General features: G+C 44.0%; 1 protein-coding gene across 1 annotated transcript in view; it reads right to left on the bottom strand.

Annotated features, from left to right (window-relative positions):
• Nucleotides 1–268: 268 nt before the first annotated feature.
• BRCA1 (BRCA1 DNA repair associated) overlaps nucleotides 269–23227 on the bottom strand; it is a 72012-nt gene continuing 49053 nt past the window's right edge. The window contains exons 14-22 of the mRNA XM_054993690.1: nucleotides 21276–21613; nucleotides 15311–15398; nucleotides 13931–14008; nucleotides 9814–9854; nucleotides 8716–8799; nucleotides 5562–5616; nucleotides 4786–4859; nucleotides 3424–3487; nucleotides 269–1546 (exon numbers count right to left, since the gene is read on the bottom strand). Coding sequence (XP_054849665.1) covers nucleotides 1437–1546; nucleotides 3424–3487; nucleotides 4786–4859; nucleotides 5562–5616; nucleotides 8716–8799; nucleotides 9814–9854; nucleotides 13931–14008; nucleotides 15311–15398; nucleotides 21276–21613 — 932 coding nt within the window. The 3' untranslated portion in view covers nucleotides 269–1436. The remainder of the gene's footprint in view (nucleotides 1547–3423; nucleotides 3488–4785; nucleotides 4860–5561; nucleotides 5617–8715; nucleotides 8800–9813; nucleotides 9855–13930; nucleotides 14009–15310; nucleotides 15399–21275; nucleotides 21614–23227) is intronic.

Raw genomic sequence — 23227 nt, 5'->3', positions numbered from 1 at the left:
CAGTATTTATGGGTCCAGGGATCCTTGTATGGTACTCTGTGCAAATAGCAATTTTAGAGTAGTTTTGGTTCTTGAACACTGCACCGATTTAAATGTGAGAAAATAAAGGGAGGGTGAAGCAGCACAGTATCAAATTGGGAAATTCTAGCTGTAGGACAGAATGACTGAGTCGCTTTAACTTTCTCTCTCTCTCTCTCTCTCTCTCTCTCACACACACACACACACACACACACACACACACACAGAGCAATGCAATTCAGAAAAAAAATCTTTGCTAGTCTGGTTTATTGGCTTTTAAAATTACAACCTATTCCAAGACCCTTCCCTTCTTATTATACAAATGCTTCAGATTTGTGATTCAGCCCTCCTAGGAAAGCCTTTGTGTATGCAATATAGAACTCTTTCAGAACTGACTATTGACAAGTTTCCTTTACAATAAGAAAATAAATCTCCAGGAACAGCATGAATTTTTTTTTTGTTTTGGCTTTGAGCGTGCAAAATTATTTATGAAGCTTAGTTGCTTGGCAACACGAAAAAGCAATAAATATTGTGCTGTCTCAAAGGCACTCCCCTGACTTATACAGTAGCAGGGCCAGCAAGGATTTTCAGTGTTTATCCAGTGATACATACTAAGTATGGAGACATCACAAATGTTCATTAAGGTCATTCAAGTAATGATTAAAAGCGGTTCACTAAATTCATTTAAAGAATGCACTTCTGGATGGTTCCTTTGCAGTCTGAAAATTGTGACTTGGTCAACACCTCATTATCATGCAAAGGGCTGGCTGGATCACACGGTTCTGTTCCACTAATATGGAGCCTTCAACTAGGCAAGGAGCTTTCCACAGCTGCCATTGGAACCGTATCCTTGTCCCGGAGGAAGGTGCCACCATGAGTGGAGTAGAACCTATGGATCCAACCTTAGGATTCTTTTCCACGTCATCTAGGGGTCCTTCTTCCACCCTCACCAGTGTGGCACCACTTCTGATGGGAAAAGACTGCACGCCCACGACACAGCACAAGAGCATCTTTCTGTGTGTCAGAATGTGAACATCCCTCCTATGAGACAGTCAGATAATCTGCTGTTATCTTCTAGAGTTAATGGGATCCCCGAATACTCTTGCCAATGGTTATGCCTCTAAGACGCTGTGAAGACAGACGAGAGCCCCTCCTGCTCAACAAGGCTGCAACTGGCTGGTAAATAAAACGTCTGCATCCTACAGAGGAATACGCGAGATTCTTGGCTCATTTTCATGGGATATGCTGGAAAAGGTGCGGGCTTATTTTACCGTGTCAGTTCTTCTGCCTTTGGCAAGAGAGAATCCATTTTGACGCCAACAGGAATGTTTATCCTGCAAGTAAAACCACACTTTCTGTGAAGAAGCCTTTCAAAATTCCACCCTGACGATTCTGCGTCCGCAAGCGTCTCCAGCGCATCACACCTGCTGCACAAGGTATTCGTTAAATGCCAGGCACTGGTAGCATGAAACGCTGTCCAGCACCCACTCACGGGCCACTACAGTAGCACGGCAGGGGGGTGGGATTCCTGCAACACAAGACCCAACATGAGACTCAGAACAGACATGCTCTCCTAACTCTCCACAATGGATAGCTTTAAAATGAGGTGATGAGAGATGATGGAAGGCAGGCTTGAGCGGTTGCCCGGAAATGCCTCTTGATCTCTCATGGTGGCAAGCAGTCTTGCAGGGTGTCAACTCTGGAGTTTTCCCACACAGGGACAGGCTTGTGGGTTTTCCTGTTGCTGATGGAAGGCAGGGCTAGTGGTGTTTCCACATGGCTGGTTTCCCTGCCCTCCATCAGCAACAGACACTCCACCCCAACCCAGCACCACCAGGGGTTTTTTCCAGTTTCTTTTAAAAACCAACAATTGACATATCATGATAAACATATTGTTATAACATTATAACGCTGTCAAGTTCTTTGATTTCTCAACTATCATTTAAAAAAAATAAGGCTCTGTCTCAGGAGTTCCAAATCTTTTGGAGCCTGCAGGTCCCACAGGGTGGTGGGCACAACCACATAATGGCTGCCGCAGGAGGTGGGGCCAAGTGCAAAATGTCAGGAGCGAGGTCATGCATAACTCTCAAAGAAACTATTCAATGTCTCAGGTAGAAGCTCGGTTTAATAGGATGCCTTTTAAAAAGGAACAGATGATTAAAATGTTTTCTTGCATACACAGTTAGGATCTGTGTGCTGTGGTGGCAACTGCTACTGAAGGAATTAGTTAAAAAATCTGCACAGCCAATCATATCTCCAATGGCCAATCACAAACCATGCTAAGAAAAAGCCCTTCCCTGGTCTTGTTTACTTTCTAAAAGCCCTTGGCAATACCCAGAAAAATGTCAGCAGGCACCATCATGCCCATGGGCCCCATACTGGATACCCCTTGAGAAGAGATGTCTTTCCTCTTTTTATCTCCCCAAGGAAACGCGCTAGAGACGTATTTTTTAAAATGAATGCTGAGACTTTACCGAACCATATATACAGATTGTTATAATGCTCTGACACTTTAACAATATGTTCATTGCCAATTAAAAACAAATTTCCTCTGATAACAGGCAGGGGGTGACCACTGTGGGGGACTGGGGCAGGGGAAATGGCGCTTAAGTGGACAGGGGTGGGAACAGCTGCACTTTCCCCTCTACAGGGAGCCACCCCAGGTTTACTGTGATAATTCCCAAAACAGCAGAGCCAAGCAGGATTGGGAAAAATTATAGGAGAGATGAGGAAAACCCAGGAGGCACAGAGAAGTAACTCAAACCTGCGGGGAAGCAGGGAAAAAACCGCAACAGCATCTAAGCCAGGACAAACAAGCTGCATACAAGCGAATTTTGTGCTGAATTCAGGTGGGTAGCCATGTTGTTCTGTAGTAGAAAAAGAAGATTCGGGTCCTGTAGCACCCTAGAGATCAACTAGATTTCCAGGGTATGAGCTTTTGAGAGGGAGCTTTGACTCTTGGAAGCTCATACCCTGGGCCTGGAAATCTAATTGGTCTTTAAGGTACTACAGGACCTGAATCTTGCTCTTATGCTAAATGGTGTGTGCTTGTGCATGACAGCACATTTACATCTTCATGCCAATAAGAGTACCTGATCCCAATTCCCTTTCCATTGGAAGAAGGGTGAGAAAGGAAGAAGCGTGTGTGGACTACACAACAAGAGACAACTGTCCTCCTGCCCCACTTTGCCCAAGTCACTTCAGGAAGTACAAAGCAGAAAGGTAGCAATGTGGGGTAGGGGTGGGGTGCCAAGAGAAGAAGGCTTTTCAACACCCCCCCCCCCAACGCTCAATAGGGCTAATTCTGCTCCCTCTACAGACGATGCCTGGCATTTTTATCCCAAACAAGCAGACAGTTGGGTCTCTGCATTACGAGAGAAAGAACAGGCAGCAGCGCAAGCTCACCTGGGCAGCCAGTGTCTTCCAACCAAGCATCAGGCTGAATGACCACAACAGCATCCACAGAGTTCTAAGGGGTTGGAAGACAAGAGACAAGATAAACTGAGCTGCATAGGATCCATTTCTCTTACCTGCATGAGGACAGAGATAACAGTGGACTTTTCTTCAGTTTGCTGCAGAATCCCAGCCAACAGGGACTTGAGGAGGGATAGAAAACCCGAAGAGAGAGGGACAGCATTGTTACAAAGTGTGGTCTTGACCTCTTCTGCATGATGATGATTTTGAGAGGTTTTTTCCATTGCCACTATGGCTGCTGATTCAGTGCAGAAGCAATGGTGCTTCCGGATGAGATTTCCCACAATTTTTGTTTCCCAATCACCTGCAGTGCCTCACCCCACAGGGACCTCTTCATTTTTAAATCCCTAATTGTCATATCAATATCGTCATATCAATATGACAATTACTGATTAATCCCCCCCAGTCCCTAGTGACATGAGAGGGCAGAATGTCTTCTCTAGGGGACATGGAAAATGGGGCTGTTGTGGATAGGGAAGATCCACTTTCCCATCCATATGGCTGTTACCCCAGCTCTGCTGCAATCTTTTCATAAAGACTGTTGCAAAGCAGATTTCAGAAAGAATGCAACAAACCAAGGAAATCTGGAAGTACATGAAAGCTCCGCGATGCTGTAGGGAAAAGGGGGAAAGTCTACTTCCCAGTAGAATCCAATTTGGGGCAGACAACCTGTTTGAAAATCCACTAGATGACAAAGCAAGAGCAAAGGAAGTAGAGTTCAGAAGCACAGAGACGGGGCGTGTAGCAAACAGGTAGCAAGGGAAGGACTGAAGGGGCCACCCTGGAAGTTGCACCCTCTGCAACGCATGCCACCTTCCACACATTGGCGCCATAACGCATTTTCTGAGGTTCCATAATTCCATGTAGCTTCAGAAGTGGGTGTGACTTTTAAGAAAGCAAATATCACATAAAGGGTATCTGGTAGCAGCAGGGCTTTTTTTCAGGGGGAATGCGGGGGAACGGAGTTCCGGCACCTCTTGAAAATACTCAGCAATAGTGCTTGAAAATAATATGATTTCAAAGAATCCCATGTGTTTCTTCCTCATTTTCCTCTTGAGAGTTTTGCCACCTCTTTTCCCAGAAAAAACCCCCTGGGTAGCAGGGCATGAAAAGACCCTGAAAAGCTGCTGCCAGCCTGGGTAGATGGTACTTAACTCAATGATCCATTGGTCTGACGCAGTACTAAGCAGCTCCTGATAACGTGACAAACACTCAACACCTTTGCCTGGCACAGTCCACAGGACTGCAACTGGCCCCACCCACCAATGCTGCAATATTCAAACACACACTTACTGTTGAGCGTGAGAATAAGTGAGGTTGCTTCACAAGGGAGGCGCCACACAATTCGACCATCCATTCTAGTTGTTCTGCACAGTTCACAGGCAACAGAAAGAGACAGGAGAGAGGCAAGAGGATTAAAATATCAAGGGAAAGAAGTTTGCTTCCACAGCTAAAACTGGGCTCCGTAATCTCCTAGGATACACAGGGATTTGTAAAAAATGGAGCCTTACTTTACATATTCTCTTTCTGGAAGTTCTCCCAAGACAGAACTGCATATTTACACACTGAACCATGCATGCAAGGGATGTGGTTTAAATCAGCATTATGAAGCAAATTTCTAGCCTAAATATTTGCAAGCATATGTGCTTGGAAGGTGCAGAGATAGCAACTTCTGGGAAGTCAAAGCAGGCAAAGCCCAGCATGATCCAGTGTTCAGGAATGGGGCTTCAGTGCACTGCAAAACTCATCTAGCTATTCCCTATGGCTATTAGAAACAGAATAAATTATGCTAAATAAGCAAACAGATGCACATTAATTTGCGCAATATATTCAAACTACAGAATTCAGGTTTCCCTGGGGCAGACTCCGAACTAGAGATAAATATCACCGACTGCTCAAAGAATGTCAGGGTGTTGACAATACTAGTTTACTTCACACCACTGTTGATGTGATTCTCTGTCTTTGAATAATGAAAGAGAAGCCAAGAGCCCCCCCCCCCTCAACAAAGAGATTACTTTCATCTCAAGCCAACTACTTCCAACTCACTTCAAATGCCCCAAATGCCTCACCTTTTTGCATGTCTGTGAAGGGCCCATAGCAGCAAATTTCCAAGCCTTGGAAAAGCTGGAAAGATAATGCAAATGTGTTAAAAGGGGCGCACATTGAGCTGCTGAAAAGAGGAGCCACGGCATTGCTGTGACTGTGGACCAAGGTCGTGATCTGTTCACATCTGAATTTGGGTAGATGATTTGCTACAAGTTAGATTTTTTAAAAGGAAGGACACACCGCTGAAATAGATGTGAAGAGCTAACCAAAGCCTGGCTCTCTGCCTCTTGTACCTCAGTTTCAAGCTTCTAATTGGTCACTTAAAGCTCCTCCCACCTCTGCTCCTTTCCCCTTTCACTTCAGGCAATTCTTTGCTCGGCCTGTTCTGCACAGAATCATTTCTTGTCAGCTGTTTTGTCTGCTCTTCTCCCACTTGATTTCTTACCCACCTGAAAAGGCTCGAAGGGCCCCCTGAAATGTCATTCAGCGCCCTAACAGCACTTCACCCTTTTCCTGGGCCTCTTCCCAGGTTGAGCTGAACAATCTGTGTTACTCAGGGCAAATAGTAACTCCCCAGGACAAGAAAAACAGAACATGGGTGAAAGCTGAAGCACTCCACTCCCCATAGTACTGACTGAATTGGGAAACACTGAACCCAACCTAGGAACAAACTGGGAAAGGCTCATAACAACCACCACCTATGGTTGGTGGTTGTTATGGTTCAGGAGAATGTCCATTCTAAGCGGCAATGAAGGAATATTCTAGAAACTGGTCGCATTGGGGGGGGGTGTCCCCCAAGGCAGCACAGTAGATAAGGGTAGCTAGGTAGCATTTATTGCAAATGGCCAAAGGCCATTACAATGAATCACATAAAGCATGAATAAAGAATAACATTGTTAAAATAACCAGACCTGAAAATGCTTATCAAGAAAAAAAACTTTACACCCTTCAGATGCAACTTTAACCCGTTATTTTCTTGGCTGCCAAGGCAAACAGTGACACTATGCATGAAACAAGCCAGTATCTGAGAAAAGAAAAATCAGCTTCTCTGCTTCTGGGGAAAAGCCTTTCAGGAAAATTGAGACACAGGCTCTCTATAAAGAGGGCAAGACAGAATACAATGAAACAGATCCTCTGGAACCAGAGCTTCATAGATACATAAGTGAGAAGCAATTGGTTTCAGGGAATAGCAACCAGTGGGCAACGCTATTGACATAGTCTGGAATCTGACAGATGAAAAGCCTATTCTCACATTGCAAAGCAGAATGCTAAACAGACAGGAGGCTCTAATATGATCCCTTTAAATCAATTTAAACCAGCAAGAAAATTTGGAACTGGAGTCTGTCTATCTGTAGCAACATCACACTTGAACACCCAGTCCCAGCAAAATGAACATCCTGGATATTGTCAGATATAGAACAGCAGTGGAGAATACTGTTGCAGTAAGCTACCCAGGCAGCATTTTTCTGCATCATCGTGAGACACTGCATGCAGAGTAGACTGGTAGTATCATTCCTTTGCTTTCTCCAAAATCTAAGCATGACAACATGTACATAGGCCATGCTTGAAGACCTACCAAGATCTGCCTGCATCAGAGTTGCAGGAGCATCTTTGGGCAGGGCCAATTTTCTTTTTTAAAGTTTTTGAATGAATTCCACTTTTGTAATGAGGTGATAATTCCAGCCCCAAACTTCTGCTCCGCAAAGAGGCTGTGGGACAGTATAGTTTCAGAGTAGGGTCACTCAAGAAACCTCTCTTTGTGCTGTAAAATTTCAGAACACCTACAGTTTGCTTAGTAGTAAGTTTATTGCAATTAGCCATTGGCTGTAGCAAATTTACAATTAACAAATAAAATATACAGTTGATATCGACTCCATAAACTCCAAGAACTACAAAATATCAATATTTAACCTACAGTTCTTAAAGCTGCTGATCTGGTGATTGCCAAATGAGCCCTCCAGGACAGGGTGCCACAAAAGGTTAGCGCCCCAAGATATTTAAAGGTGCTGTTCCCAGTAGATAAGAGAACAGGAAAGGAATACTTTAATGGTTAAACCGCAGGACTTTGGGAAACGAGAGGCTTCAGTAGGATGGCCATCAAGTTCAGGGCTGCCTATTGATGGGCATCTTCACTAAAGGAATGTAAACAGCACAGCTTTCCCTGCAGGACTGCTGCATGTCAGCGGAAAACACTGAGCACAATGGACTGGGGGGCGACTCAGCCTAAGGTGGCTTCATGTGTTCATGGGGGGAAATCCTCATGCAAGGACTAAGGACAAGAGGAGAGAAGCAGTTGGGGGGGGGGAATAGAAGAGTGCCAGCACAACTTCTACCACCCTATTGCAGAGGAAACTCCCTAAGCCTGTCCAGTCTATGACAGACAGACAGACAGGCAACTAATAGGAAGCATTCAAGATGAGGCAGTTAGCAGAAGGGGGGAAATAACAAGCTGGTCTGCTTCAAACTCCCATTTAGCCGAATGGGAACAACCTGGGAGACAGTTCCGTAGAAATTTGCACTTGTTCGTTTTTCCACCAGACTGACTTAACCCCTCCTCCCTTTATGTGCATAGTCAGTCTTCAAATCGGGTGGGGGACGAATAAGCAAAATAAATAAAATCAGATGAACAGCGCAGGGTCAAAGCTTTTCAGCATCCAGAAACTGTTTATACTGATGCCCATTATAACCCGCCCCCAAGACAAGCAGCCTTGTGTCGTGCGTGACATTTTGAGTTCTGGCAGCCACTTGTGCATCCCAGTGCTCAGAATCTCTCTCTAAAATGGATCAGCATACACCTGTGCACTCAATGAAAAACAGAAACTGGAGGAGATTCAGTCACATATACACACTACACTTGGTACTCCTGTTGGCGTTTCCAGGAGGGTGCGCCTTCCTTGTGGACAGTGCTATTTACGCACACTTTACACACAGTGGCACATTTCCCACACCTCTCTTATGAGCATCATTTTGTTCAGTAAAGTAATTTGAGCATATTCCAGAATTTTTCTCTGCGCTGTTTGAGAAAGTGGAAGAGGGGAGCTGTTTCCTGTGATGGACAGAAGTATGTTGGGAAAAGGAGGGGCCAACTTTGGAGATATTCCTGTGACAAATATTCCAGAAGTGGAGGTATATACTCCTTCATTTTATCTCAATGAGCACCAAAAAAAGCATTCTTACCTTTCCAGCAGAAGATTCCCTTGCTTTTTTGGGCCCTTGATGATTTCTCCCACTGATTATGTCTCCTCTTACTTCAAAGTCCCCCTGAAAGATAATGCAAATGAAATGAAATCAGATGCCAATAAAAATGGGCCATGCAGCTGAAGCAGATTTCGCAAGCTGGATTGGAATCCTCTAAATAAAAATGCAGAGTGATGGAGACAGGCTGCAGGCACAAGAGTCCACACTCCAAAGCTTCTATCAAGAAAGGAATATATAGGGTTATATTTTACTAGAAACAAACATTCCTTGTGTAAAGTACTCTCTCTTCTGCAGTTGGAATGTTTATGGCAATTCAGTCATGAAAGAGAAGCTCGTCCAACGACATGCTGGAAAGGAAGACTGGACACAAGCAAAAAGCTTTTTACTGAAAACTGTTCATTTATTATTTGTCAAATTTATTTCCCACCTTTCCAAAGACCTGCTCAAAAGAAAAACAAAACGATAAAAACGATATAAATTATCAACATAGAAACAATCCATTAAAGAGTAGCTTGCAGCATGAAAACAGCAGAAGAGCAAACATTGAGCAGCCTATCATGATATTCATAAAACAATCCTCAGGCTAGCAGCATCCAGAAAAACGTGTTTTGAAAAGTAGGACCTATTAGTAAAAGCCTAGGAAAAAATAAATACTAAGGTAGGTGCTGGGTGAGCCTCAAGGGGAAAGGCATTGCAAAGGTGAGGTGCCACCACTGAAAAAGCCCCATCTCTAGATGCTTATACAAGATATGTTGATAGATCAAGATGGGTAGCCGCGCTAGTCTGTCTGTAGCAGTAGAAAAAAACAAGAGTCCAGATAGTTGAGCAACTAAATTAAAGATGAAATCAGTCTGTGGAAGTTAAATCAACAGAAGTCAACTCTCCAAGTGTCTAAATCTCTAGAACACCATTAATTTAGCATTTTCAACATCTGTTCTCAACTTCAAGTTAGCATTTAAAGTGAATAGCAAATAAGCAGCCATAGCAGACACGTAGTGTTTCTTCTAAATTACTCCCCTCCCACCTCCACTGGCCCTGTAAACAGAAGAAAAACCTAAATGTAGGCATCAGACTTACTTCATTAAGGACCCTTCCTTCTTTCAGTGACTGTAGAATCCCTAGGAGAGGACCAAAGAAGGACCAGTTATTTTAACAAGAACATAAGATGATTGTAGTTTCTGTCTTAAGATACAAAAGAACCCCATATTTAACCCATACTCACAGGATAGCTTCTTCCCCTATGGATCTACATTGGAGCTTAGGTCAGCACAAATAACAGCACCCTTCATCTGTCAGTTGTGGTCAGCAGTGGCAAACCCCCATACCTCTGTTGTGTTAATAGTGGTCTATGGAGTTTTCTCGCCGGAAGAAATTCCCAGGGGAACGTCATCATTGATATTTTGGAAAACTTGCAAAACTTTTTTTTAAAATTGTGCAGGGCCTTTTTAGACCGATGCAGATATTTCTTGAGGTTTTGTAATTCTACACTTATTAGATGGTTCTGCAAATGGGGCTCTTTCTCTTTTACTTCTTAATTTATACTACAACCTTTATTCCAAAAGGACTCAAAGTGGCTTACAACATTCTTCTCTTTTCGATTTTATCCTCACAAGAACCCTATGAGGTAGGTTAGGCTGAGAGTGACTGGCCCAGGGTCACCAAGCAAGCACCCACGGCGGAGTGTGGATTTGAAGCAAGGTCTCCCAGGTCCCAGTATAACCACTACACCACACTAGCTCCAAAATCTAACCATACTGCACCAAACCGGCTTTAGAAATCAACACTGTTGTATACTATATTCTTTAGATGATGCGCAACTCCACGTTTATACCTGGCAATAAAGGACAGTACAATTCAGTGTCTGGACTTTATTTTGGATAAACAGAGAGACTTTATGGCAGGTCGTGTTAGTCAAGATTAGCAAAAACAGAATCCTGATACATTGTATACTCCTAACAGCTAAACTGCATCCAGAGCTTTCATTGTAAAGCCCACACTTCCTGTGCCTGACTATTCTGATTGAGATGCTAAAAATGGAATGTCAGCCTCACCTAAGATAGTCAGTCCCTTCTGTCTGATGAATGCCTGAATTACTCCTCCTACTCGCTCAGAGGGACAAGGCCAGGACTTTCTAGAATTGCCAGCCTGTCCTCTCCAGTAAGAGGAGCCCCTTTCCCAAGCTTTGGGACACAATGATGATTGGACAGCTAAAAAAAGAAAAAAAGATCTCTTCACCAAGAGAGATTGTAACAGGAAAGATGAACTTTTAGACAGGTAGGAAATAACCAGTAACGGATGAGGCAGGCAGACAGGAGATGATTTGCCCTGAAATTGTTGAACATACAAAGATCCAGACCCTAAGGTTGCATCTGAAGAGAGACAGATACCCAGTTTGTAGGGCCTCATAGATGAGGTTGTGGTGCACTGTGTCACAGCCCTACAGACTACTACGACTACTACTTTTTAAAGTTATTATTTCTTCTAGATGGGAATTAGTACTGAAAGTTGTAGCTCCCCTGGTGGGATGTTCACTGCCTCTAAAAGGGACTGGAAGGTGCCAAGTCTCTTCAGGTAAGATCTCCACTCATCCGTCCTGAGTTGCTTTGCAGACTTTTCTTCCCACAGTTGGAAGGCAGAAGGAGACGAAGAACCCACCAGGTTTCCCCCAAGTGCTGCTGTTTGCTCGATACAGATTCTCAAAGCTCTGCACAGGTCTCATTTTTTGCCACTTTCGCTTTTGAGGCTTGGAGCAAACGGTCGGCAGAAAAATCTTCTACACTCTGTGGAACCTTCATGACAAAGGAGTAATCAGGTCTGAGAGACAGCTCTGTCCATTGGGTCATGAACGCAACAAAGAAAGGTGCAAGAAATAAAAGGAGCCCTACCTGTATGGATCGGAGAGACTTCAGTGTGGGGCCACTTGAACTTGGTGAGAACCATCTGCAAACTCCACGGTAGGAATCAATGGACAGTAGGTGGTCTGAACAATAACCTCTTCACAAAAACAGTGTTAGAAATGAGGGTGAGAAGACGACAGAGGGCTCCCTCTTCTGGCTAGGACCATGAATAAGGCTTCTGCTCAAGGCTTCAGGATATTGAGAGAAAGCCCTCATCCCAAGAAGGCTGGAAAAATCTTCTGGATTCTTGTAGCTGAGGATCTCATCTGCTCTAGTGCCAGAAGGCTTTCCATGTGGTTCTCTCTCTGTGTACGTATCATTTGTCGAGCCTCTTCTAGAAAGCAAGATGTTATTCACAACATGTGTGGTGCCTAAGATTGACCACTCAGCTTCAAAGCAGAGCTAAACTGGGTGACTTAGGACAGGAAGTTGTGATTGACTGGCAAGATCCATGGTGGCTCAGTTGCTAGAGAGGTTAGGTCTAAGAACCACAGCCTCCTTAGCCAACGAAGAGCCACCATGGTCAGCTCAGCTCCTACAGAACTTACTTTCCATAGGTGTCTGGCTAGGAGTTGTCATAGGTAAAAACATGAAGGAAGCCAGGAGACCATTCAGTTGTCAATACATCCATAGCCTCTCCCTTTCTGCAGGAAGTTTTTACGGGACTCTTGCCCATTTGCTGTTTATGGGGGATGTGAAGAAATCAATCACAACTCCAACAAATCCTTGTGGGAGTGCATTAAACATTTCTTGATTGAGACGCCTTTCTGCTGAATCAAGGTCCTGGTGACTTAGCCAATTGGCTCAGGCACTGATGTGATGTACTGTCAAAAAATGAAGATGAGACTCTGCCAAAGGAACAGAAGAATTAACTGCTGGAGCTCCGACTGGGGTCTTGTTTCTCTTTCTACTGACACACACTTTTTCAGTGATAGTATCTGTTCTTTTGAGAACTGGAATCAGAGTACTGAATTCCAGGCTAGGGAAGATGGCCCATAACTACCTTTTGGGAGTTAGAAATAGTACTGGAGCCGGGAGGGGCTGGATGCTTAGATGTCATCTCTCTCTTCCACCTTGGTGGTAGAAAGTGCTGTCAAGTCATAGATGACCTATGGCAGCCCCTTCTGGGGTTTTCCAGGCAAGAGACTAGCAGAAGTGGTTTATTATTGCCTTCCTCTGGAATCCTTGTCTTCTTTGGAGGTCTCCCATCCAATTATTAACCAAGGCCGACCCTGCTTAGCTTTGGAGATCTGATAAGATTGGGCTATCCAGATCAGAGCCTCTTCCCCCTTACAATCTATCAAAAAAAATCTCTTAGGACCTTAAATCCATTTTGAGAAGCTGGGGATGTAGGGATTCCCAATCAATGACTAAAAGGGAAGATAGTCTGCCAGAAGAGGTCTGGGGCTGGCAACAACTAAAAGAGCTGCTGAGCTAGATCTGGTGTGCAGGTTGTATACAGCAACTGCCCTTGATACTAGCACCAAAATTAAGAATGGCTCCCTAAAGAAACCTCAGCTCGTCTCCTTTATGTGTAGTTTCTACATCTCCTTAGCATGATTCAGAGAGTGCCAGTGGCATTTTGCTCTGGGCTTGTGATGGTCTGTCCCCAATGGGCAACAAGCAGCAAAGTACTTCCTTCTGCACTCACTTAGCCACTGAGCCCATTGAGGCCAGCCAAAGGTATCTACTGCAGGACCCACTCCAGCCCATTGTTATCTGGCATCGCCAGACTGGAAGCAGTAGAAGATTAATTCCTGCTGCACCTGACCTATTCTGCTTGTCTTCTCAGGTAATTTGGATGTCCCATATCTTTTGATGGGTACGACCATGTTCCTGTCATCTGCCCAAACTGGAGTAGAATACAAGGGCGCAGGGGCGGGGGAGAGATGTCTGATGGTTATTGGCAAGCAGAAAAAGAAGAAAGCCCCAAAGGAGCAGCAATAACCAAAGTGAACATAAGGATGTTGCTAGAACTGCAGTGTAAAACAAAACCCCTCAAGTTAAAGTAGAAAAAGAAGCATTTGTATAGCCTGACTGCAGCAAGTCAGTACGTGAAAAAGTTTGCCAGTAAGGCTACAAGACAGGAGAAGCTGAAAGTATGTCAGAGCAGACTCTGCTGGCCGCAGAGTGGGCAGTACAGGTACTGAGTGATCCTCCTGCTGGATAGGCAGGCTTTCCTAGACAGATCTGGCCCTGCCCCTTGGCATAAGGGAGAAGAGTAACCCACTTAGTGATGCCCTTCTCCACTAACAGAAGGAAGAAAACTAACACTTTGAGGAAGTGTTCACACTTACACTGGTAGCTCACCACCCATTTCCGTGCCGCAATGCCAAGGAAATACTTCAGGGTCCGCTCACAAACCAGATCTTCATCTAAATATTAAGTAGAAAGATCTCAATTAGCGTTTCATTCCAACGCGAAATGAGCCAAGAGACGAACAGCCAGTGGCCTCAGCATGCCCAATGGAATTTTTCAAAACTGATATTCATTACCCAGTTGACCCTCATGCTATTTCACAAACTCTTCAGTTTCAAAAGCAGATTGCTGGGAGAGCAAGGAAGGTGTTGTTGTTAGAAGATAAACATCTGTATAGACAAGCAAAGCTGCCAAACACTTTTTAATGTCTTTTATAGATTCATGAATTGCCTCAAAAAGACTGGAATTCTTTTTACATCTTCCATTTCAAATATTCTTAACACCTGTCTCCATTCCCTTCAAGGTCTAAAGTGCCTTTCAAAAAACAAAAAAATGGAAACACCTCTTCCCTTGTCTCTCAGGAATTATCTGATTGATCTTTTTCTCTCATCTTGTCATGGGTGTTACAAACCCAATTTCTGTGCCAACACAAGCTCACTTAGCAACACAGGTTGTTTGTTTTATTTTTTTAAATTATAAATCTACTTTCTTCCCAGGAACCCAATCAATACAAACACCTTAAAACCATATCCAGCACTATGGTGAAAACAGACAGCAAGACATACACAATCCATAATGATCATGCCCTCCCTAAAGACAGTTGCCCAGGTAAGACACCAAAATAGCCTGAGCCTTCCTCCTCCTGTGCCCTCGTAAGCAGCCTGGACAACATTGCCTTGACATCTCTCCAGAACAATACGGAGGTGCCTTTCTTGCCTTGTTTAGGAGGCTGTTTCCCAAGCCGAGGGCAGCTACAAAAATGCTAGCAGGTGGGCAGCAGCTGACTGCACCTAGGGATATTTGTGGGAGGGGGGAGTTAAAAAAAGACACTGCTGACAAGCGGTGTTGCCACATAGATTCACTCTGACAGCCGTAAGCAGTCTTTCAAGTATGTGGTTTCCTGGCCATGAAGGGCTTCAAAGGTAAACAACAGCACCTTGAAGTGGACCCAGAAACAAATGGACAAAGACTACCAATGAAGAACTTGCAAAACAACAGTAATATGCTCCTTACCAAATGAAGCTTCCAAGTAGTCTTCAAGGTCAGTACCAATGCAACAGCCCAGCATCAAGGATACTGTGGCATGTATCAGTGTGACCAGTATGCCTGTTTCCAAGCAGAAGAACAGTTTGGGGGCTATTTACCCAGAGAAGATTTGGTGGGATTCTCCAGTTATTAGACAATCCTGCAAGATACATCCACCTCTCCATGCAATCTTACTGCAAAAGGCAAGCTGTCCCCTGGGCTCCCAAACTCACCAGTTTTCATTACAACATGGGTTGTGTCATCAGAAATGGTAGCAGACCAAGTGCTCCTGGTTTTCCTGGCAAACTTCTGAACCAGTCGCTAAGAAGTAAAGTAAATGTTGGATTAGGAAGAGTGGACTTTGGCAGCATGTTAGGCATTGCTGGATTCAGAATGTGCTTTTTTAAAGAAAAAGGTTATCAGTTCTGTATTTGAGGCCCCAAGAGTGTGCACTGCAGAATTGGAAGGCCACATTACAGCACAGTGGAGAGAGGCAGATATGCAATTATGAGCATCTCAAAAATATTAATTTAACAACTCACAGCAGGAATAATTTGCTTGCCTTCAACCACATTCCAAGGGCCTGAAAATATGTTGCATTTTTTAAAAAAAACCTAATGTTTCTTCAAAGTAACCAAAGTATATAACCTGAATAAAATATTTTAAAATCTTTCCTTCTATTTGCTTATTTGTTGTTCCATTTCGGATAGCCAAGGTACAGAGCTGCACAGGCACCAAAGTCTTGCTCTGTCTGAACATCTAGAAGTCCATCTTTACAGCCGTAAGATCTAAAAACTTGCTGTTCTCCAAAATGAATGCTGAGATTCTTAAGATGCTGAATGAATGTTTGCATATGCAGTGACAGAAGGGCACATAAAACTGACATCTGGGAATTCATTATGAATTTCTTTTACTGGGAAGCCTCTTCTCGAGGACCAGGAATTCAGTCTCTTTCTTTTTAGAGCTTGAAGGAGGGATTTTCCCCTCTACCCACAAGGCATTGAAGTTTCAAGAAGCACTTAGAGGAACTTAGATATAACCATCAGAATCAACAGCTGCAACTAGCAGAGAAGGACAAGAACCTGAAAATCTGAGAACTATATTCTCTCCCCTTCCCTCTTGAAGGAGACCCACACAAGAGTTTTCCAGCCGTGGAAAGAGATGGAAAGGGACGCACGTGGCTTAGCAATACCTCTACCCTCATCCCAATTGAGTGGAAAATTGAGAACCATATGATGTGCAGCATCACATAGGGTGGGTCGAGAACTCTTTCTTTGGATAAGAAAACAGACTTTCAGGTAAATTCATAATTTCAACTCCTCCACTCAAGGGGAGGAAGTCTAGCGCTGGGATGATGAAAAGTAGTATATCCCAAGGCAAGCCAACCAACCCTGGAAGTTATCTGCACTTGCAAAACACTTTGGAAGATGTAGTCATCCAAAGGCTAACCTGATAGAGCCAAGCCTGCTTCGTATATAATGTAACTGTGCAAGGAGGCCAGCTGAGAAGGCAGCCCTGAGCCTCTTTTCCCAAACGGCTGCAGAGGCCATGCTGCCCCCAGCAGAATGAGCTAGAGGGCCAGTTTGGTGTAGTAGCTAGAAAGTCCACTAGGATCTAGCAGATAATGGTTTTCAAATCCGTACTCTGCCTTGAATCTTGATAGATGACCATCTAACTTTGAAGCCTAACCTTCCTCATAACCTTGTAGTTATGAGAGAAAAATGGGATGGAAGAAGTAAGCACACCACCTTAAGCTAAGGCTGGGATAAAAATGCCCATAGATTCTCAAAAATCTAAAAATATAGACCAGAACAATGCTTTCCCTTAGCTATTGTGCCTGTGAACTCTCAGCTGCTAAAGAGGCAGGTTTGAAAGAGAGACCAAAGTAACACATGTTGACCAAATCAATATAGAACTCGGTAGCCCTGCAAAAACTGAGTTAGGTTACTCCTGCTCTCCAAAAGTAGCATGTTGGAGGCCAGAAGAATGGCAAAATTATCTCCTGTGTTCTATTGAAGATGAGCAGATCTTGGAAACGATAAAGGGGGCAGACCACCAGGTCTACAATACCAGTTTAGGCTCTATGTGGGAACCTGGTATGCTGAACAGAGAAGATCCTATCAGAATCCTTTGGATGGGTGTTTAGGCGGCTACAGTGATAAAGTGAGAATCTCCCAGAACATCAGACAACACAAAGATCTGCCTACACAAGATTAGATTTGAGCCCTGCACCACACCGTATTCAAGAAACTCGAGAACCTCTGCAATCCCTACCCTCAGTGAAATCAGAACAATTGTCCATCTAGTCCATCATCCATCCTGCTACCTACAGGGGCCAGTCAAATACTCTGGAAGGTTCACAAAGGCCCAAGCTTCCCCCTTTGGCTGCCCTGGGTGTCTGTGGCCCAGACATTGCAGATTTCCTTCTACAAGGTTCTATGGTGCACCAGTATACAGACACGCTGCAGCTCTCCAAATGAAAACCAACATTCCAATGAGGTAATCAACCCCCTTCTCCAAGAGATTTCTCGATCAATCAATTCTACGATATAAAACGGGAGCTCTTTTGTAGGATGGTGCCATAATGATCCTGTGAGAGAGGGAAAAGAGTGTTCCTAGAGGGGGCACCTGTGTGGCTGCTGCTAGTTAGGACACAGCCACATCAGCAAGGGGGAAGACTGCTCTTCAGATTGGGAGGAGGTGCCAGCGCTTGTCCTCTGAAATTGAGATTCTCTCAGTCTCCAAGGGTGGTTTTTAAAAAGGTCACTGAAGATGAGCTCTGCTGGAGCCTGGGGCTCATTTCCAAAGCAGGATTTTTTCTGGGGATTCAGTGGAGAGACTTCGCCTCCTCCTCCTCCTCCGGACTCAAAACATGGAGAAACTACCATCCCTACAGGTAAACTGAAGGTTCCCTTTTGGAGGGGAACATGCAGCCCTAATGACACTTCATTGATAAAGGCAAGAACATGCCCACGTTTCCTGACTGTTTGGAAATGGGCACATACTGCGGCTTGGCAAGGCAGGAGCCCAGGAAGCAAACATCCAACTAAGAGAGAAATGCTAAAAGCAAGGAGGATATAAACAATCAGATTTGCTACCATTCTTAAACAAGATGCTAAATGAAAAGTAGAGTCCATCTGCATGGCTTATAAAAATCTACAAACACAAAGGAAAAGAAATTCAATCACTACAATGCTGTCCCAGTGACACAAGTAGTTAGTGGTGATATACTTGTTTTATGAGCCTGTGTTTTTAATCAGGACCAGCTCTGTACCACTGCAGAGCAGACTAGGGTTAAAGTTGGGGGTTTCTCTTAGGAGCCCACTTCTTTACTCAAGATGGTGTGGTGGTGGGAGGCCACTGCACAGACAGAGTTTATAGGCGCTCAGGTACCTGGGTTTGACCTACTTTGCTGGCCTTCAGATCCAGTCTGTGGCTGGGTACGTTTAAGAAGTTTTATCACACAACTCCAGACAGTGGTACAAGGTGCAGAACTTGGAATCCCAAGAATCTCAGCTACTTCATCCCATTACAAAATGGGGGAAAGTCCAATATCTTGAAAATTAATATTCTAGTAAAGTATAAATAAATTAATTCTTGATGCTGCTCCATATCTCCTGTACAATCAAAATTAAAGAGTCCAATGACATCTCAACGACACCTTAAAGACTAATAAAAAGTATTCCAGTATAAGCTTCTGTTGAATCAATGCCCCCCTTCTTCAGATGCATCAGAGTGTAAACACATCTGGCTACAATTATATACACAATATAAATGGGTGGGAAGGGATGTTACAAAGATCTAATCCAGATCCAAAGCATGGGTGTGAGACACTTCCCAACTGTTAGCCAAAATGTAAAAATAGTGCATGATGAAGTGAGATACACAAATACAATAAAAATAGGTGATAGCTGAAGTAGCGAACATCTGTATGTGTTGAGAAAAGCAAGAAATATGTCTCCAATGAATGTCCAATCTTATTTCAGTCTTTTATCGTGATGGTTCAATTGATAATTTCCAACATAATATTCATTTTTACTGATGTTAACAAAAAAGTCACTGTGTTTGAGATCATCTTTTAGAATCTCTCAATTAACCCAAAGGTATCTTTTGGGATCATAATGCTGTATTTTTGCTTATCCTCAAAATCTACATTCAAAAATTCTCCATGAACATCTGAGAATCTCAGTTTTCCTAATCTTTTTAAAGGCAAGTTTTCAGCTTTAGGACTGAGACTAGGCTTGAAAACATACGGCTAATGCCTAATGGAATCTTCAGAGTGCTGCGGAGCTTTTAAAACTTCTGTATAATTACCAGAAAGAAAAAATTATGAAAAACAAGCAAATAGATGCATATGAATGCCATTTACACCAGTTGCAGAATCCAGCTTTGCACAGCTTTGGATTACTCTGATGGTGCAAAATGTCAGCAGCGCCGCTCTGATCTCCTCCCATCATTATTCAACAACCCTGGGAATTCCCTGATCATCCTCAACAAGAATATTCAGGGCATAAAAACCGACACAATTCTGAAATGCTGTTTTGTTCCATTTCTGTTGATCTGATTTGCAAACAAAAGAAAAACAGAGCAAGTGGGAGCAATTCATTTCCCAAAACCCAGAATGGGAGGAGGCGATCAAAAGCCTTGGTGAATATGGAAGTTTTGTATCAGCACCTGAGATTTTCAGATTACTTTTCAACCCTGGCAGGAGCAGCTCATTAAAAAAAAAACCTGATTCTGACTCCTACAGATTTCAAATATTGTTCTAGACCTGGTCAGATAACCAGGCTGAGAGTCTTGTCAAGACCCATGGGTTGTATCCAACTAACCACCAGAGCAATAGAAACAGATTTCCACATGCTCTCCATCCTCCAGCAGTCTCTTTTGTTCCCCCAAAAGATCATGGAGTGAACCCTGTCCCATCCAGTGAGCCAGTTTGGTGTAGTGGGAGCCAGTTTGGTGTAGTGGTTAAGAGCGCGGGACTTTAATTTGGAGAACCGGGTTTGATTCCCCACTCCTCCACTTGAAGCCAGCTGGGTGACCTTGGGTCAGTCACAGCTTCTCGGAGCTCTCTCAGCCCCACCCACCTCACAGGGTGTTTTGTTGTGGGGATAATAATAACATACTTTGTAAACCACTCTGAGTGGGTGTTAAGTCATCCTGAAGGGTGATATATAAATCGAATGTTGTTGTTGTTGTTATCCTACTACTCCCCTGAGCAAAGTTTATTTATTAAAATATTTATACCCCACATTTCCTTTTGGCTCAAGTTTGAAGCCTTCTTTCAGTCTAAGGAGCTCTCCGCCAACTTCAGTGGCTCTTGCATTGGAGGAACGCTGCTTAGAGGATGGTTGGATCCTCCCTGATACCTAATGTCAGAAGGGCTGCAGCAAGAAGGAGGAAACAAGTGGAAGAGCGAAGTGATTTTGACCATTCTTACGGCAACCCTGCCCCTGATCCTCACAAGTCTTGCAACCTCAGGCATCATTATTCCGAGGGTCAAAAGGGGCCGTGGCAGGAAGAGGAAAATCTCCACCCGCTAGTGCTTTCTAGTGTTGGCTGGTTGGGTACAACCCAAGGTTTCTCAAAACAGGCAGCACGAGTTGCCTTCCAGTTTCCAAATACAAGGTCAGGATCAAATGTGAAAAGACCTGAGTCAAAAATTGCAGAGCAGCCATGGAGTTGCAGCTAACCCAGAAACAGGGAAAGAGCCTGATCTGAACTGTGGTTCAAAAGACCGCACCCCCCCCCCCCACCATCACTAATGCAAGAATGGTCTTCATACAGCATGCACACAAAAATAATACAGTCATAGTCATTGAGGAAGAAAGGGGACAAGTGGGCAGGTGCATATTATAGTCAACCAACCAGGACACTGAAGAGTGAAGGAGAGGGTGAAAGATAGGGCCAGGGCATACACACACAGAAGAAAACATTTTGCACTGGAAAAAGAACATCTTTACTCAGCTGGGGGAAAAATCTGGATATAACCGGATGGAGAAAAGTCAAGGATGGATCAGTTCTGTGGCTGCTGAAGCCTTTTACCATGCAGAATTGATTTGAGAATGCAAATCTTTTTCAGAACAACACTGAAGTAATTTGACCTCTTGGACTCATGCTCTATAATTCAGGATAAGCGAGTTTGCAAATAATTATGGAAGCTGTTAAGGGCTTGCAAGATTGCCGGAGCAGGCTTACCAGCTCATCCGGGAATAGACCCGATGCCACCAGAGACATACTCCTCTTACTTGTCAAAAGCAGACTCTTAGGCTTCCTCTTTCTACCACTACAAACTGTGGCTGCATCGAAGGAAGAGACTGGCCTCCCCTGGGACTCGTGTTCTGGAGGGCTTGATTTGTCCTGAATAGCAATAGGAGATTCCCTTTCTGGCTTGGTTGCCAGACAACGTGCAACATGTTCTTGAGATGTTGAGGAAGATGTGGAGTTATCATCCGGAGTCCTGTGCGTGTTTCCAGCAGGGGAGGAGGCACTGAAGAGGCTTTGCTTGCTTCCACGTCTCAAATTACTTGCACTTCCTAGAAGAGGAAAAAGAAACTTTATCACTAATAAACACGTTTGTATTTACCTGCAACGAAAGCACTTCTATAATCTCTAACCTAATTTTGCCTACTACTTAGGGTGTGAGCAGAATGAGAAGGAAGGTGTAAAACAGAGTCCCTGAAAACCAGATCTGGAACTCATCCCCTAGGGGCTCCACCCCTGTTTATTTACTTATTCTATTTACATTGTTTATAGTCTGCCTCTCTCACTGAGACTCAAGGCAGATTACATATTGGAAGTCAATACAATCGACAGCAAGGACTTTCAATAAACAATGGGATAAGGTGTACAAATGCAAATTTGCAGAGATTTGAAAACAAGCAGACATCCGATACAGAGCTGAAACAGAACACAAGCAGTTTTAAACCTGACGTACTAAACAATGCAGCAACTACTCAGCAGGCTCATACTTAGAGTAACAGGCGTAGTAGTCTAGTTTATAGCGCCTACCTCTTTACCAGGGCTTCTCTTTGAAACCACTTCCTTACAGTACAGCCCTCCTGAGTAAAAAAGCCCTTTTCAGTTTTGCATAGCTTGCAGAAAGCCAGGAGAGCAGGAGACTCCCTGACATCCTCAGGTGCACCATTCCATAAAGCTGGGGCCACTACGGAGAGTGCATGTGTATGGGCAGCTGTCGTTTTTGCCAGTTTCCAAGGTGGCACCTGCAGAAGACCCTGTTCAGATGAGGGAAGCTGCTATGGTGGAGCACAGGGAGAGAGGCAGTCCCATAGATATGAAAAACTAAGGCCATGAAGGGCTTTGTATGGGATAGCCAAAACAACGAATTGACCCTGGCAGCTGATGGGTAGCCAATGGAGAGACTGCAGAATGGGAGTATAATATGCATGCTCTGCCTAGCTCCTGATAACAACTGAGCTGTGGCATTCTGCACCAACTGGAGACTCCAAATTAGCTTTGAGGGGAGACCTACGTAGAGTGTGTTACAGTAGTGTAGCCTCGATGTTACCAGGTGGCCAGATGAGCTATGTCAAGGTAGGGGGTCATCTTCTGGACTAGACTGGGTTTGCAGAAGGCAGCTTTGTAGCTGCATTAACTTGCTTCTCTAGCAGCAATACTTGATCTAGTATAACCCCAAAGCTCTCAACCAAGTCTGCAAGGGTCAACTGAACCCAATCGAAAGTAGAAAGCACAATGTCAAGAACTTCAAGATCTCTGCCTTCTCAACTAGCATCACTTCCTGTTTGTCTGGGTTCAGTTTCAATTTGTTTGCTTTCAGCCATTTGACCTCAGCTGTTAAGCAGCAACTCAAGACTTCTACTGCATCACCAGGGATTTGGATAGAGAGATATAGAACTGAGTGTCACATGCAAGCTCCTGACAATATTCTGGCAGGCCATATCTGGTTTCACTATTCCAAATCTCTTAAATGTAGCCTCCTAAAATGCCGAGTTTGGCCAAAACCCCATTAGACACTGACCCACAGAAGCAGGGAGGTGCTTGACTTTTAGCTATTTAAACTGTGGGGCAAAATACACATTTTTTCCACAATTGCTGCTGTAACTATATGGAAACATTCAAAAGCAACACACCACATTTTTCCAAAGCCTTGTAGGAATATACGAAGCTGA

Source organism: Eublepharis macularius, chromosome 12, assembly GCF_028583425.1.
Source record: "Eublepharis macularius isolate TG4126 chromosome 12, MPM_Emac_v1.0, whole genome shotgun sequence".
Classification (NCBI taxonomy): domain Eukaryota; kingdom Metazoa; phylum Chordata; class Lepidosauria; order Squamata; family Eublepharidae; genus Eublepharis; species Eublepharis macularius.
Note: the sequence above shows the minus strand (reverse complement) of the source record. Positions and strands in the feature narration are given on the sequence as shown.